The sequence below is a fragment of the Lethenteron reissneri genome, chromosome 18 (genome assembly GCF_015708825.2).
Source record: "Lethenteron reissneri isolate LAM-NWPU_2019-01 chromosome 18, ASM1570882v1, whole genome shotgun sequence".
NCBI lineage: Eukaryota > Metazoa > Chordata > Hyperoartia > Petromyzontiformes > Petromyzontidae > Lethenteron > Lethenteron reissneri.
In genome coordinates, this window is record NC_083796.1 from 11,529,259 (window position 1) to 11,544,982 (window position 15,724).

The 15,724-nt window shown below is 47.2% G+C and overlaps 1 protein-coding gene and 21 non-coding genes across 27 annotated transcripts in view; all 22 read left to right on the plus strand.

The window, feature by feature from the left end:
* The window catches only part of LOC133343872 (lipoxygenase homology domain-containing protein 1-like), a 97,071-nt gene that overhangs the window by 63,426 nt on the left and 17,921 nt on the right, over nt 1-15,724 (plus strand). For all 6 annotated transcript variants that reach the window (XM_061553813.1, XM_061553812.1, XM_061553816.1 and 3 more), the window contains one exon: nt 9,412-9,576. In XM_061553813.1, coding sequence (XP_061409797.1) covers nt 9,412-9,576 — 165 coding nt within the window. The remainder of the gene's footprint in view (nt 1-9,411; nt 9,577-15,724) is intronic.
* Nucleotides 286-359, plus strand: TRNAN-GUU (transfer RNA asparagine (anticodon GUU)). The gene has a single exon. It is a non-coding gene; the product is annotated as a tRNA-Asn (tRNA).
* Nucleotides 460-533, plus strand: TRNAN-GUU (transfer RNA asparagine (anticodon GUU)). Its single transcript has one exon. It is a non-coding gene; the product is annotated as a tRNA-Asn (tRNA).
* TRNAN-GUU (transfer RNA asparagine (anticodon GUU)) lies at nt 810-883 on the plus strand. The gene has a single exon. It is a non-coding gene; the product is annotated as a tRNA-Asn (tRNA).
* On the plus strand, nt 985-1,058 carry TRNAN-GUU (transfer RNA asparagine (anticodon GUU)). The gene has a single exon. It is a non-coding gene; the product is annotated as a tRNA-Asn (tRNA).
* On the plus strand, nt 1,685-1,758 carry TRNAN-GUU (transfer RNA asparagine (anticodon GUU)). The gene has a single exon. It is a non-coding gene; the product is annotated as a tRNA-Asn (tRNA).
* On the plus strand, nt 2,035-2,108 carry TRNAN-GUU (transfer RNA asparagine (anticodon GUU)). The gene has a single exon. It is a non-coding gene; the product is annotated as a tRNA-Asn (tRNA).
* On the plus strand, nt 2,385-2,458 carry TRNAN-GUU (transfer RNA asparagine (anticodon GUU)). The gene has a single exon. It is a non-coding gene; the product is annotated as a tRNA-Asn (tRNA).
* On the plus strand, nt 2,734-2,807 carry TRNAN-GUU (transfer RNA asparagine (anticodon GUU)). The gene has a single exon. It is a non-coding gene; the product is annotated as a tRNA-Asn (tRNA).
* TRNAN-GUU (transfer RNA asparagine (anticodon GUU)) lies at nt 3,084-3,157 on the plus strand. The gene has a single exon. It is a non-coding gene; the product is annotated as a tRNA-Asn (tRNA).
* Nucleotides 3,609-3,682, plus strand: TRNAN-GUU (transfer RNA asparagine (anticodon GUU)). Its single transcript has one exon. It is a non-coding gene; the product is annotated as a tRNA-Asn (tRNA).
* On the plus strand, nt 3,784-3,857 carry TRNAN-GUU (transfer RNA asparagine (anticodon GUU)). Its single transcript has one exon. It is a non-coding gene; the product is annotated as a tRNA-Asn (tRNA).
* Nucleotides 3,959-4,032, plus strand: TRNAN-GUU (transfer RNA asparagine (anticodon GUU)). The gene has a single exon. It is a non-coding gene; the product is annotated as a tRNA-Asn (tRNA).
* TRNAN-GUU (transfer RNA asparagine (anticodon GUU)) lies at nt 4,134-4,207 on the plus strand. The gene has a single exon. It is a non-coding gene; the product is annotated as a tRNA-Asn (tRNA).
* On the plus strand, nt 4,309-4,382 carry TRNAN-GUU (transfer RNA asparagine (anticodon GUU)). The gene has a single exon. It is a non-coding gene; the product is annotated as a tRNA-Asn (tRNA).
* TRNAN-GUU (transfer RNA asparagine (anticodon GUU)) lies at nt 5,175-5,248 on the plus strand. Its single transcript has one exon. It is a non-coding gene; the product is annotated as a tRNA-Asn (tRNA).
* Nucleotides 5,349-5,422, plus strand: TRNAN-GUU (transfer RNA asparagine (anticodon GUU)). The gene has a single exon. It is a non-coding gene; the product is annotated as a tRNA-Asn (tRNA).
* On the plus strand, nt 5,874-5,947 carry TRNAN-GUU (transfer RNA asparagine (anticodon GUU)). Its single transcript has one exon. It is a non-coding gene; the product is annotated as a tRNA-Asn (tRNA).
* Nucleotides 6,049-6,122, plus strand: TRNAN-GUU (transfer RNA asparagine (anticodon GUU)). Its single transcript has one exon. It is a non-coding gene; the product is annotated as a tRNA-Asn (tRNA).
* On the plus strand, nt 6,751-6,824 carry TRNAN-GUU (transfer RNA asparagine (anticodon GUU)). The gene has a single exon. It is a non-coding gene; the product is annotated as a tRNA-Asn (tRNA).
* TRNAN-GUU (transfer RNA asparagine (anticodon GUU)) lies at nt 7,276-7,349 on the plus strand. Its single transcript has one exon. It is a non-coding gene; the product is annotated as a tRNA-Asn (tRNA).
* TRNAN-GUU (transfer RNA asparagine (anticodon GUU)) lies at nt 8,154-8,227 on the plus strand. Its single transcript has one exon. It is a non-coding gene; the product is annotated as a tRNA-Asn (tRNA).

Here is a 15,724-nt window from a genome sequence, read left to right on the forward strand (position 1 = left end):
ATACAAATCGAGGGCGTGGCTATGCACGACAGACAGACAAATAATCCCAGGTGGGCAGTGTGGAACTGTTGTTCCTACCTGTATTAATTCCTTAAACATGGAACAGCAAGTGGCGTCGTTGAGTTGTCTCTCTGGTGCAATTGGTTAACGCGTTCAGCTTTTAACCACCCAGAGCTGCTGTTTGAAAGTGTATTTTATTTCACAAAATAAATACTAGATTCGTTTCTACGACAGCGATTTTCATTAATTCCTTCAACATGGAACACCAAGTGGCGCGTTGCACCTGTCTCTGTGGCGCAATTGGTTAGCGCATTTGGCTGTTAACCGAAAGGTTGGTGGTTCAAGCCCACCCAGGGACGAACTTTCGGAGATTTTTTGCTTCCGAGATTCCATTCGATTTTATGACAGCGAATGTCATCAATTCCTTAAACATGGAGCAGCAAGTTGCTCCTTGTAGCTGTCTCTGTGGCGCAATTGGTTAGCGCGTTCGGCTGTTAACCGAAAGGTTGGTGGTTCAAGCCCACCCAGGGACGAGGTTTTGGACAGTTTTTTGCTTGCTAGATTCGATTCGATTTTACGACAGCGAATGTCATTCATTCCTTAAAAATGGAACAGCAAGTGGTTCCTTGCAGCTGTCTCTGTGGCACAATTGGTTAGCGCATTTGGATGTTAACCGTAAGGTTGGTGGTTCAAGCCCACCCAGGGATGAACTTTCCAAGAGTTTTTTGCTTGCTAGATTAGATTCGATTTTACGACAGCGAATGTCATTCATTCCTTAAAAATGGAACAACAAGTTGCTCCGTGCAGCTGTCTCTGTGGCGCAATTGGTTAGCGCGTTCGGCTGTTAACCGAAAGGTTGGTGGTTCAAGCCCACCCAGGGACGAACTTTCGGAGAGCTTTTTGCTGGCTAGATTAGATTCGATTTTACGACAACGAATGTCATTAATTCCTTCAACATGGAACAGCAAGTTTCGCATTGCAGCTGTCTCTGTGGCGCAATTGGTTAGCGCGTTCGGCTGTTAACCGAAAGGTTGGTGGTTCAAGCCCACCCAGGGACGAAAGTTCGGATAATGTTTTGCTTGCTAAATTCCATTCGATTTTACGACAGCGAATGTCATTCATTCCTCAAACATGGAACAGCAAGTTGCTCTTTGCAGCTGTCTCTGTGGTGCAATTGGTTAGCGCGTTCGGCTGTTAACCAAAAGGGTGGTGGTTCAAGCCCACCCAGCAACGAACTTTCGGAGAGCTTTTTGCTGGCTAGATTAGATTCGATTTTACGACAATGAATGTCATTAATTCCTTCAACATGGAACAGCAAGTTGCGCATTGCAGCTGTCTCTGTGGCGCAATTGGTTAGCGCGTTCGGCTGTTAACCGAAAGGTTGGTGATTCAAGCCCACCCAGGGACGAACTTTCTTAGAATTTTTTGCTTGGTAGATTCCATTCGCTTTAACGACAGCGAATGTCATTCATTCCTTAAAAATGGAACAGCAAGTTGCTCCGAGCAGCTGTCTCTGTGGCACAATTGGTTAGCGCGTTCGGCTGTTAACCGAAAGGTTGGTGGGTCAAGCCCACCCAGGGACGAACGTTCAGATAATGTTTTGCTTGCTAGATTCTATTCGATTTTACGACAGCGAATGTCATTCATTCCTCAAACATGGAACAGCAAGTTGCTCCTTGCAGCTGTCTCTGTGGCGCAATTGGTTAGCGCGTTCGGCTGTTAACCGAAAGGTTGGTGGTTCAAGCCCACCCAGGGACGAACGTTCGGATAATGTTTTGCTTGCTAAATTCCATTCGATTTTACGACAGCGAATGTCATTCATTCCTCAAACATGGAACAGCAAGTTGCTCTTTGCAGCTGTCTCTGTGGTGCAATTGGTTAGCGTGTTCGGCTGTTAACCGAAAGAGTGGTGGTTCAAGCCCACCCAGGGACGAACTTTCGGAGAGCTTTTTGCTGGCTAGATTAGATTCGATTTTACGACAACGAATGTCATTTATTCCTTCAACATGGAACAGCAAGTTTCGCATTGCAGCTGTCTCTGTGGCACAATTGGTTAGCGTGTTCGGCTGTTAACCGAAAGGTTGGTGGTTCAAGCCCACCCAGGGACGAACTTTCTTAGAATTTTTTGCTTGGTAGATTCCATTCGCTTTTACGACAGCGAATGTCATTCATTCCTTAAAAATGGAACAGCAAGTTGCTCCTTGCAGCTGTCTCTGTGGCGCAATTGGTTAGCGCGTTCGGCTGTTAACCGAAAGGTTGGTGATTCAAGCCCACCCAGGGACGAACTTTCAGAGAGCTTTTTGCTGGCTAGATTCGATTCGATTTTACGACAACGAATGTCATTAATTCCTTCAACATGGAACAGCAAGTTTCGCATTGCAGCTGTCTCTGTGGCGCAATTGGTTAGCGCGTTCGGCTGTTAACCGAAAGGTTGGTGGTTCAAGCCCACCCAGGGACGAACTTTCTTAGAATTTCTTGCTTGTTAGATTCCATTCGCTTTTACGACAGCGAATGTCATTCATTCCTTAAAAATGGAACAGCAAGTTGCTCCGTGCAGCTGTCTCTGTGGCGCAATTGGTTAGCGCGTTCGGCTGTTAACCGAAAGGTTGGTGCTTCAAGCCCACCCAGGGACGAACTTTCGGAGATTTTTTGCTTCCGAGATTCCATTCGATTTTATGACAGCGAATGTCATCAATTCCTTAAACATGGAACAGCAAGTTGCTCCGTGTAGCTGTCTCTGTGGCGCAATTGGTTAGCGCGTTCGGCTGTTAACCGAAAGGTTGGTGGTTCAAGCCCACCCAGGGACGAGGTTTTGGACAGTTTTTTGCTTGCTAGATTCGATTCGATTTTACGACAGCGAATGTCATTCATTCCTTAAAAATGGAACAGCAAGTGGTTCCTTGCAGCTGTCTCTGTGGCACAATTGTTTAGCGCATTTGGATGTTAACCGTAAGGTTGGTGGTTCAAGCCCACCCAGGGATGAACTTTCCGAGAGTTTTTTGCTTGCTAGATTAGATTCGATTTTACGACAGCGAATGTCATTCATTCCTTAAAAATGGAACAACAAGTTGCTCCGTGCAGCTGTCTCTGTGGCGCAATTGGTTAGCGCGTTCGGCTGTTAACCGAAAGGTTGGTGGTTCAAGCCCACCCAGGGACGAACTTTCGGAGAGCTTTTTGCTGGCTAGATTAGATTCGATTTTACGACAACGAATGTCATTAATTCCTTCAACATGGAACAGCAAGTTTCACATTGCAGCTGTCTCTGTGGCGCAATTGGTTAGCGCGTTCGGCTGTTAACCGAAAGGTTGGTGATTCAAGCGCACCCAGGGACGAACTTTCTTAGAATTTTTTGCTTGGTAGATTCCATTCGCTTTTACGACAGCGAATGTCATTCATTCCTTAAAAATGGAACAGCAAGTTGCTCCGAGCAGCTGTCTCTGTGGCACAATTGGTTAGCGAGTTCGGCTGTTAACCGAAAGGTTGGTGGGTCAAGCCCACCCAGGGACGAACGTTCAGATAATGTTTTGCTTGCTAGATTCTATTCGATTTTACGACAGCGAATGTCATTCATTCCTCAAACATGGAACTGCAAGTTGCTCCTTGCAGCTGTCTCTGTGGCGCAATTGGTTAGCGCGTTCGGCTGTTAACCGAAAGGTTGGTGGTTCAAGCCCACCCAGGGACGAACGTTCGGATAATGTTTTGCTTGCTAAATTCCATTCGCTTTTACGACAGCGAATGTCATTCATTCCTTAAAAATGGAACAGCAAGTTGCTCCTTGCAGCTGTCTCTGTGGTGCAATTGGTTAGCGCGTTCGGCTGTTAACCGAAAGGTTGGTGGTTCAAGCCCACCCAGGGACGAACTTTCAGAGAGCTTTTTGCTGGCTAGATTCGATTCGATTTTACGACAACGAATGTCATTAATTCCTTCAACATGGAACAGCAAGTTTCGCATTGAAGCTGTCTCTGTGGCGCAATTGGTTAGCGCGTTCGGCTGTTAACCGAAAGGTTGGTGGTTCAAGCCCACCCAGGGACGAACTTTCTTAGAATTTTTTGCTTGGTAGATTCCATTCGCTTTTACGACAGCGAATGTCATTCATTCCTTAAAAATGGAACAGCAAGTTGCTCCGTGCAGCTGTCTCTGTGGCGCAATTGGTTAGCGCGTTTGGCTGTTAACCAAAAGGTTGGTGGTTCAAGCCCACCCAGGGACGAACTTTCGGAGAGCTTATTGCTGGCTAGATTAGATTCGATTTTACGACAACGAATGTCATTAATTCCTTCAACATGGAACAGCAAGTTTCGCATTGCAGCTGTCTCTGTGGCGCAATTGGTTAGCGCGTTCGGCTGTTAACCGAAAGGTTGGTGGTTCAAGCCCACCCAGGGACGAACTTTCTTAGAATTTTTTGCTTGGTAGATTCCATTCGCTTTTACGACAGCGAATGGCATTCATTCCTTAAAAATGGAACAGCAAATTGCTGTCTCTGTGGCGCAATTGGTTAGCGCGTTTGGCTGTTAATCGAAAGGTTGGTGGTTCAAGCCCACCCAGGGACGAACGTTCGGATAATGTTTTGCTTGCTAAATTCCATTCGATTTTACGACAGCGAATGTCATTCATTCCTCAAACATGGAACAGCAAGTTGCTCCTTGCAGCTGTCTCTGTGGCGCAATTGGTTAGCGCGTTCGGCTGTTAATTGAAAGGTTGGTGGTTCAAGACCACCCAGGGACGAACTTTCACAGAGTTTTTTGCGTGCAGAAAGTCTCTTCTAGATCTGTTTTTTAAGACAGCGAATGTCAACACGTTCCTTCGGAGGGGGCAGGTAGCAACTTGGTTGGACAGTGCATTCGTGCACGGCGTGTCACGTGGTGCTGAGCCCGCCCGAAGTGCTCTAAGAAATACAAATCGAGGGCGTGGCTATGCACGACAGACAGACAAATAATCCCAGGTGGGCAGTGTGGATCTGTTGTTCCTACCTGTATTAATTCCTTAAACATGGAACAGCAAGTGGCGTCGTTGAGTTGTCTCTCTGGTGCAATTGGTTAACGCGTTCAGCTTTTAACCACCCAGAGCTGCTGTTTGAAAGTGTATTTTATGTCACAAAGTAAATACTAGATTCGTTTCTACGACAGCGATTTTCATTAATTCCTTCAACATGGAACACCAAGTAGCGCGTTGCACCTGTCTCTGTGGCGCAATTGGTTAGCGCATTTGGCTGTTAACCTAAAGGTTGGTGGTTCAAGCCCACCCAGGGACGAACTTTCGGAGATTTTTTGCTTCCGAGATTCCATTCGATTTTACGACAGCGAATGTCATCAATTCCTTAAACATGGAACAGCAAGTTGCTCCTTGTAGCTGTCTCTGTGGCGCAATTGGTTAGCGCGTTCGGCTGTTAACCGAAAGGTTGGTGGTTCAAGCCCACCCAGGGACGAGGTTTTGGACAGTTTTTTGCTTGCTAGATTAGATTCGATTTTACGACAGCGAATGTCATTCATTCCTTAAAAATGGAACAGCAAGTTGCTCCGTGCAGCTGTCTCTGTGGCGCAATTGGTTAGCGCGTTCGGCTGTTAACCGAAAGGTTGGTGGTTCACGCCCACCCAGGGACGAACTTTCGGAGAGCTTTTTGCTGGCTAGATTAGATTCGATTTTACGACAACGAATGTCATTAATTCCTTCAACATGGAACAGCAAGTTTCGCATTGCAGCTGTCTCTGTGGCACAATTGGTTAGCGCGTTCAGCTGTTAACCGAAAGGTTGGTGGTTCAACCCAACCCAGGGACGAACTTTCTTAGAATTTTTTGCTTGGTAGATTCCATTCGCTTTTACGACAGCGAATGTCATTCATTCCTTAAAAATGGAACAGCAAGTTGCTCCGTGCAGCTGTCTCTGTGGCGCAATTGGTTAGCGCGTTTGGCTGTTAACCGAAAGGTTGGTGGTTCAAGCCCACCCAGGGACGAACGTTCGGATAATGTTTTGCTTGCAAAATTCCATTCGATTTTACGACAGCGAATGTCATTCATTCCTCAAACATGGAACAGCAAGTTGCTCCTTGCAGCTGTCTCTGTGGCGCAATTGGTTAGCGCGTTCGGCTGTTAACCGAAAGGTTGGTGGTTCAAGCCCACCCAGGGACGAACTTTCAGAGAGCTTTTTGCTGGCTAGATTAGATTCGATTTTACGACAACGAATGTCATTAATTCCTTCAACATGGAACAGCAAGTTGTGCATTGCAGCTGTCTCTGTGGCGCAATTGCTTAGCGCGATCGGCTGTTAAACGAAAGGTTGGTGGTTCAAGACCACCCAGGGACGAACTTTCACAGAGTTTTTTGCGTGCAGAAAGTCTCTTCTAGATCTGTTTTTTAAGACAGCGGAATGTCAACACGTTCCTTCGGAGGGGGCAGGTAGCAACTTGGTTGGACAGCGCATTCGTGCACGGCGTGTCACGTGGTGCTGAGCCCGCCCGAAGTGCTCTAAGAAATACAAATCGAGGGCGTGGCTATGCATGACAGACAGACAAATAATCCCAGGTGGGCAGTGTGGAACTGTTGTTCCTACCTGTATTAATTCCTTAAACATGGAACAGCAAGTGGCGTCGTTGAGTTGTCTCTCTGGTGCAATTGGTTAACGCGTTCAGCTTTTAACCACCCAGAGCTGCTGTTTGAAAGTGTATTTTATTTCACAAAGAAAATACTAGATTCGTTTCTACGACAGCGAATTTCATTAATTGCTTCAACATGGAACACCAAGTGGCGCGTTGCACCTGTCTCTGTGGCGCAATTGGTTAGCGCGTTCGGCTGTTAACCGAAAGGTTGGTGGTTCAAGCCCACCCAGGGACGAGGTTTTGGACAGTTTTTTGCTTGCTAGATTCGATTCGATTTTACGACAGCGAATGTCATTCATTCCTTAAAAATGGAACAGCAAGTGGTACCTTGCGGCTGTCTCTGTGGCACAATTGGTTAGCGCATTTGGATGTTAACCGTAAGGTTGGTGGTTCAAGCCCACCCAGGGATGAACTTTCGGAGAGTTTTTTGCTTGCTAGATTAGATTCGATTTTACGACAGCGAATGTCATTCATTCCTTTAAAATGGAACAGCAAGTTGCTCCGTGCAGCTGTGTCTTTGGCGCAATTGGTTAGCGCGTTCGGCTGTTAACCGAAAGGTTGGTGGTTCAAGCCCACCCAGGGACGAATTTTCGGAGAGCTTTTTGCTTGCTAAATTCCATTCGATTTTACAACAGCAAATGTCATTCATTCCTCAAACATGGAACAGCAAGTTGCTCCTTGCAGCTGTCTCTGTGGCGCAATTGGTTAGCGCGTTCGGCTGTTAACCGAAAGGTTGGTGGTTCAAGCCCACCCAGGGACGAACTTTCAGAGAGCTTTTTGCTGGCTAGATTAGATTCGATTTTACGACAACGAATGTCATTAATTCCTTCAACATGGAACAGCAAGTTGCACATTGCAGCTGTCTCTGTGGCGCAATTGCTTAGCGTGATCGGCTGTTAACCGAAAGGTTGGTGGTTCAAGACCACCCAGGGAAGAACTTTCACATTTTTTTGCGTGCAGAAAGTCTCTTCTAGATCTGTTTTTTAAGACAGCGAATGTCAACACGTTCCTTCTGGGGGGGGCAGGTAGCAACTTGGTTGGACAGCGCATTTGTGCACGGCGTGTCACGTGGTGCTGAGCCCGCCCGAAGTGCTCTAAGAAATACAAATCGAGGGCGTGGCTATGCACGACAGACAGACAGACAAATAATCCCTGGTGGGCAGTGTGGAACTGTTGTTCCTACCTGTATTAATTCCTTAAACATGGAACAGCAAGTGGCGTCGTTGAGTTGTCTCTCTGGTGCAATTGGTTAACGCGTTCAGCTTTGAACCAACCAGAGCTGCTGTTTGAAAGTGTATTTTATTTCACAAAGTAAATACTAGATTCGTTTCTACGACAGCGAATGTCATTAATTCCTTCAACATGGAACACCAAGTGCCTCGTTGCACCTGTCTCTGTGGCGCAATTGGTTAGCGCGTTTGGCTGTTAACCGAAAGGTTGGTGGTTCCAGCCCACCCAGGGACGAACTTTCGGAGATTTTTTGCTTCCTTAGTTCCATTCGATTTTACGATAGCGAATGCCATTAATTCCTTAAACATGGAACAGCAAGTTGCTACTTGTAGCTGTCTCTGTGGCGCAATTGGTTAGCGCGTTCGGCTGTTAACCGAAAGGTTGGTGGTTCAAGCCCACCCAGGGACGAGGTTTTGGACAGTCTTTTGCTTGCTAGATTCGATTCGATTTTACAACAGCGAATGTCATTCATTCCTTAAAAATGGAACGGCAAGTTGTTCCTTGCAGCTGTCTCTTTGGCACAATTGGTTAGCGCATTCGGCTGTTAACCGTAAGGTTGGTGGTTCAAGCCCACCCAGGGATGAACTTTCGGAGGGTTTTTTGCTTGCTAGATTAGATTCTATTTTACGACAGCGAATGTCATTCATTCCTTAAAAATGGAACATCAAGCTGCTCTGTGCAGCTGTCTCTGTGGCGCAATTGGTTAGCGCATTCGGCTGTTAACTGAAAGGTTGGTGGTTCAAGCCCACCCAGGTACGAACTTTCGCAGAGTTTTTGCGTGCAGAAAGTCTCTTCTAGATCTGTTTTTTAAGACAGCGAATGTCAACACGTTCCTTCGGAGTGGTCAGGTAGGAACTTGGTTGGACAGCGCATTCGTGCGATCCGTGTGACGCGGCGCAAGCTGCGTGGGGTGGCGCGTCACGTGGTGCTGAGCCCGCCCGACGTGCTCTATGAAATACAAATCGAGGGCGTGGCAATGCACGACAGACAGACAAATAATCCCTGGTGGGCAGTGTGGAACTGTTGTTCCTACCTGTATTAATTACTTAAACACGGAACAGCATGTGGCGTCGTTGAGTTGTCTTTGTGGTGCAATTGGTTAGCGCGTTCAGCTTTTAACCACCCAGAGATTCTGTTTGAAAGTGTATTTTTATTTCACAAAGTCAATACTCGATTCGTTTTTACGACAGCGAATGTCATTCATTCCTTAAACATGGAACAGCAAGTTGCTCCTTGCAGCTGTCTCTGTGGTGCAATTGGTTATCGTGTTCATTTGTTGACCAACAAAGTTGGTGGTTCAAGACCACCCAGGGATGATGTTTGAAAGAGTGTGTTTTGCTATCAAGTAATCAATATTAGGTTGTCTTTTTCCAGTGATTGTCATTCATGCCTTCAATGATGGTACAACCCATCTTGGTGAATGCATTGTTGGTTCATGCGATTTATCTGCCAAATGTTTTGCTCAGTTGAAGTCGGTGTTGAAACGTCCGCTGAATCTCACTCACCGAAACTTGTCCGAAACGTGAGGACCCCATCTTCGTCCTTTAACCTTGCGCTGGACGCCCACTTTTTTATTTCTGTTCACCCCGCAGGCCTTTCGGCCGGCTGGTTCCTCGACTGGGTGGAGGTGGACGCGCCGTCGCTGGGCCAGCGCCTGCGCTTTGCCTGCGCGCGGTGGCTCGACGCGGACGAGGACGACGGCAGCACGGAGCGCGAGCTCTTCCCAGCCGAGCCGAGCTCCGAGCACTATGCCCCACGTAGGTGCTCCGGCAGCTCGGATGCTTTGCGCCGCGACAGCAGCGGTGCCGGCAATCACGGTAGCGACGATGCTAAAAACGATCGTCACGTTGGCGGCGACGACGATGTCGGCGTTTGTGAGGATGTCGTTGATGCCGGACGAGCGGCGTCCGTTCGCCAGTCCCCTTTCGCACTCCCTGCCCAGTACTGAAAGAGAGAGATCAGAGCAGCAGACGATTTGAGTGGTGCCACCATTCGTTTCCTCGCTAGGTCAACTCAAGCCCAGGGCGGGCTCCCCGCTCGCAGAAAACAGTCAATCAATCCTTCTGAGTAGTCGCTGCGGTTGCCACCTATTCTGGGTTCTCCCAAAATTGTCGTCCATGTGAGGTCATGTGAGGTCACGGTCCAAAACGTCCTCGGGTTTTTGTCGAATGCGTCAGAACACACCGCTCGCGGTGCACTTCTCCCCTCTTCTGATGCCGTGAGATAATCTTCCCACGTTTGTCCTGATTTGTTGTTTGTACCTCAAAGGTGGCGACCCGGGGAATCGGTTTTGCCACCGCCCAGTGTGGTCAGGGCGTGTTTATTTTGTCGTGGGGCCATGCTGGTGATGCACTCAAAAGTGATGGCTCACCAGTCGGGAGATTTGTGACTTTCAACTCCCAGTTGGGTAGTGGATTCTTCCCATCATCCGCCCGGGGGTGGATAAAATCAGTAGCGCCAAATTGTGGGACGTTAACAGTGTACAAACTGATTTAAAGCTTTCGTGACTGCAGGGATTCATATTCTTGGTTCTTTCTGTAAAGTCACGTAGAAGGGAAACAATAAAATAATGAAAATATAAAACAATAAAATTCTCACGACGTTTCGATTGCAACACAAGCAATCATCATCTATTCTACGTGACTTTACCGAAAGAACCAAGAATACAGTGTACAACCTATGGAGTGACTGGTCCCCACCATAGGAATGAGGAACTTCCACCACTTACTCAAAGACCACCAACATATATAAGTGCGGTCCTGTTGCTAGTTTGGTCACAGAAACACTTTGACTTTTACTGCATAACCATGACGGTTGTTTTTTTTTCTAGCGGACACTGGGGAGGAGATCTACGGGTAAACTAATGGTGACGTTGGGCAGGCATTCATCCAGCAGGGAATTCATCATTATTGACGACGACGATGATGAAGGGTCATCTCTATTCCAATGCCACGCATGCTTCTCTTGTGGAGTACAGACGATTCTTGTGATTTGTGTTTAATTACAGGCAGTGTTCAAGCATTGACATTTTGATTATTTATCACTCTGTATTGCCATTAGAAGCTTTAGGGCAATAATGTTGTTCTATGAATGTAACTAAGATGATATATTTTTTATATTATAATTATTACAGACTTCATTGTATTTTCAATAAATTAGTAAATGTAATAGTGAACGAGTTGATAAAACACGACGAGTTTTTTTTTACAGTGGTACCCCGGAGATCGAACTTAATTCGTTCCAGAAGGACATTCGAACACCGAATTAATTGTCCCCATAAGAATTAATGTAAAAGACATTAATTGGTTCCAGGCACAAGAAATATCTCATTATAAAGCATTTTTACACGAAGTTTACAGTAATTACATGTATAAAATCGTACAAAAAAACAAGAAACACAATACATAAATGGAATAAATGAATAAATATATGGAATAAATGAAATAAATGAACATTGAACTTCACTTTACCTGTAGTAAGGAGAGTTGATGGCTTGAGTGGAAGGTGGTGAGGAGGAGGAAGGTGGTAAAACCTTTGTGTGGGCAAGCGGCATGCACGCTGGGCCATACGAGTCTCAGCCGTACAGGTTCTTTCAAGTCACGATTGGCCGTTCGACCTCCAAATTTCGTTCAGTTTCCGGGGCAAAAAATATGTTCGGAAATATCGTTCGAACACCAATTTGTTCGAATTCTGGTGCGTTCGATCTCCGAGGTTCTACTGCACTATAAAGAAACATGAGGGGAGTGGTGGCACAATGGTAAGCACACTGCACTATGACATCAGTGGCGGGTGATATCTGAATGATATCTCAACCAGTCCTGGGCCACTCCTTCCCACCTCCCATTCACCATCCCAGATTGACCAGTGTCGCGAAGCATGGTAAAAGTAACCTCCATGATTCACACGCATGGGCGGATCTTCGTCGAGCAGCGTCTGAATCTCGGAACGCACAATTGTTCAGCTTTCATTTCATTCAGAGAGAGGCATAGCGCCAGTTGTTTTTAAAAAGACGCCGTACTCCCAGCAGAGAACCGAAGCGACACAACCGCAATCTGCGATAGCTGGCGCCGTACTGTGCAGTCGTTCGTGACCGGCCAGAGACCATGAACTCGCTAAAATTGAGAACCACAGGTTTAACCACAGGTGGCTAAAATCTGCATTCAAACCCAGGCTCTTAGCAGTGCTGGCTCAGTGATTTGACCTCTAAAGCCACCTGGCCACCTTTTCATTCCCCCCCCCCCACGAATTCAATATGCAAATTGTCCAGCTAAGGAACGGCGTGATTCCACTTTATATCGCTTTGCCCATTTGTCAACAAGTCTATTAGCAGTTCAATTAGTCAGGCGCAGGTGAGAGCCTTTCAAGGTGCAGTCATCGTTTTGCAAGTAGGAGACACGTATGGAATATTGCAGGCATTATTATAGATGACAATGACGCACAGCAGGTCATCAAGGAATGCGTGGCGCATGCTGATCGCTGCGGTGACACCAATCTTGCCGCTTTGCTATCAAATGCTCAACCAAAAGTGCCCCTGATACGCACACCAGTGTAGAGACAAGGCTTAACAGGAGGAACTCTTAACTGTGATGTTGTGAACCATAATGTGTCCTTGTGTCTCTGCGGTTAAAACACGCGACTTACAATCGCAACGCTGTGAGTTTAAATCCCCTTTTTCGGAGACAATTGAGCACATTGTCCCTCCGGGTTTAATGTATAAACATTCCCTCCCTTTGCAGTTAAGCAAACGGCTGTTGTTGTCCTATAGGAACGTGGAATTTCCACCGCCGGTTCAAGAGCGGCCGGTGGCAGTGAAACGTTGCCCCGTTGCCTGTGTGAGCAGGGAGACTCTATGACCTTGTGAGGGATCAATGCGAGCAAGTCTGACTCTCGGTTTCGTACGAACGAAAGGCGACTGTCTGATGGGGTTCCGTTAAGGGATTGCCAATGTAGCTTTTTCGCAAAATGCCAGCTTGCTCTTTGTCACCGCTTACTAACGCCGCCCACCCTTGCCGAAGCAGCCGTCCTCATGCAGTGCTGCAGAAGTGGAGGGTGACAAGCGAACAATAAAATCCAGTTCATGTTGGTCGCTTCCTATGAATGCTGTTTATCTGTAGTGTCACGGTGTTGTCTACCACGTGTGTAACTAGATGCCAATCCGTCCAAACTGTGATCCAGTGCGCGTTTATAAGTTGACCACTTTAGCTTTCACTGTCGACATCTATTTCTTTATTAATTGGGCCGGGTGGTGCTGTTGGCAGTTCTCAACGCTCTCACGTGGAGTTTACATTCGGCATACCACTTTGTGGGACGTCAACAGTAGATGTGCTTTCGCTAGACTGGCTCCTGCCATGACAATGTGGAATTTCCAGCGCTGGTTCGAAACCCTGGGCTCGTTTGACTCGTGAGACATTTTTATTGCGTCAAAGCCCCCACGTGAAATGTTTTCCATCAGCTGCGTCCGACACAGAGAATTTGAAAACCCGCTTGGATCACCGTCTGTACCACGTTGGAGTCTGGGTACATCACGTGTGGATTACAAAGAGCTGCAGTGGTCGAGGTGGCTTTGAGGTGCATTTGCCATACGTGTTTTTCCTTATTTTAAACATGGGCCTTCTCATGAAAGGGCTGCCCACGTAAGATGACAACGACCAGTTTTAAATGCCATATCTGTACATGCCAGGCATGATGCGCAAGCTTGCAATCCAGCACTTTGGGCCATCAGGGTTGGTGGGTCGTGGAGAGATTGTTTTATCCGTGAGATATTCACCTGCGTGGTGACCAGGTTGACCGTCGAGAATGCAGCACAGCAAGTAGGTTGCCAAACCTCTCGAATTAGAGCGTTAATCCTTTGCGTCAGTGGCTTTTCTTCGGGCGCCTCTGGGTTACCTCCCACGCAACAAAAAAAATGACTCGGCAAGGAATTGGCCAAACATCCCCAAATGCAGCACCTTCCCGAGGCGGCCTCAGGGAGGGCTATCATTACTGATACTGCCGGTCCATTTCTAGCGAACAGCTCGATACCGTCCCGGGTGTCCAAACCGCTCCGCGGCACGTGGAGAGAAGCCAAATGGGTTTAAAGGGGAGCATTCAATTACACGTATTGGCCTCACCTGGCGAGGACAATATTAATGTACGTTTAATGGATATGCCTGCTCGCTATTACATTGATTGTGAAGACCACCCTGCTTTGCCTCTGTGGTTTGCCCATATTTGACTCTAAATTACGCGCAAAGTGAGGGCTATTTCTGGGCCCGTCGTCAATTGCCTTCGTCTGCTGCGAATGCATCATGCAGCCCACATGCTGGCTCCATATTTGCGTTGCGAAAAAAATGATACGTAGAGAAATGAGATCCGATGAAATGAAGTAAAAAAAATAAACACCCTCTGGTGCGCGGCGGATCCGGACAAAATTATTTTGCCACGCGGTCGTGAAGCAGAATGACGACAGCGTGACTTGGGAGTTGGCCTCCTAGAGCGACGATGAACCTTCCCTTTTGTGGAATTTTAAACGACAAGCCATGGTGTCGTTTACGAGCGCGTAACGGTAGAACGACGTTTGGCTTCTCCGCTTGATATGCAGGTCCACTGGGGAAAGCCCTCTTTGTGTCCGAGGGCCTCGTATCGGCCGAGTCCCCAGTAAACACGCGACGTTGGGCCTGACGTTGGCACGTGGTTGGAAACGTCGAGCCGAACGTCGGTCTCAACGTTTCACGTTAATTGGGAATGCGTTGGGATCGCGTCAGCGTCAGAGTCCGTGTTGCTGCTGTTGCTACTGTTGCTGCTGTTGCTGCTGTTGCTGCTGCTCGAGGTATTGGTGAATGTTGGTGTGGGGTCTAACCGTGGTGCTTTGGCTTTAGTGTGTTTGCCGACAAGGCAAAGCCCCGGCACGGTGCGGTGTGAGTCGGAGCGGCGTGCGTTGATGGGCTGTCGTGGTTCTTTCTTTTCGGGTGAATTAAATTCTGCGATCTTCTTTGAGCTTGCGTTCTACAGACATGATTCGTAGTTAAAAGATTAATGTCCCTAAATCATTTAACAGTCGAGCCGATAATAACTGAGCACATTTAAAACTTGGCCAAATTCATAGTTTGAATTATTGAAAATAATAATTTTAATAATGCATTGTATTAAAAATGAATTGGCATAATATCTCAATGCAGGAAAACAAGTCTTGTGATTCACTCAGACTTCCCTGGACAAACAAAGGACGTTGCTGTCATTTAATAATTCACGGAGCATTCTACTCATCACTTTAAGCAATATAGATGAAGGCAAAGCATTGGCGACCCTAAAACCAGCAGTGGAAATTCCACATGTATATGTCGAGGCCAGTTTCTTAATGGAATAACCATTGTTGTTTTCCCACAAGGTGGTACCAATATTACTTTCCCCAGTAGAATGATAGACCAAGTCAACTTCCAAAAGGAATTTGAACACGTGACCTTCCAGCATCGCTTGGACAAAATTCGCGTTCAAATCCCAGTCAGGAATTGACTCAAATCCTCATCATCTTTGGAAGATCAACAGTGGCTACCCTTTGGATAAACCGGCCAACAACATTGGCTTTAGACTGCCAATGGAGATACGCAGATTTGAAATAGAAGAATTTTGATAGAATGGCGGCCTCCTCGCGACTCCATCGACGAGTCCCCCCTTCGCCTGACGCAGAATTTCATTGGCCCTAGCGGCCGGGCCTCGTTTGTGACCCCTGAGCTGCAGTCGTGAGGTTTGCCGCCTGGTGACGGTGCGTGTGCGATGGTGAACTCTGGGTGCTTTCCCCGCTCGCCTCCTGGGTTTCTCCAAGCCACTGCACTCTCCCTCCCGTCTCTCCGCTGCTGCTGTTGGTGGTGGTGATGGTGGTGGTGGAACAGCGTGATCTCTGGGCACAAGGTAACCTCCATACTCTCT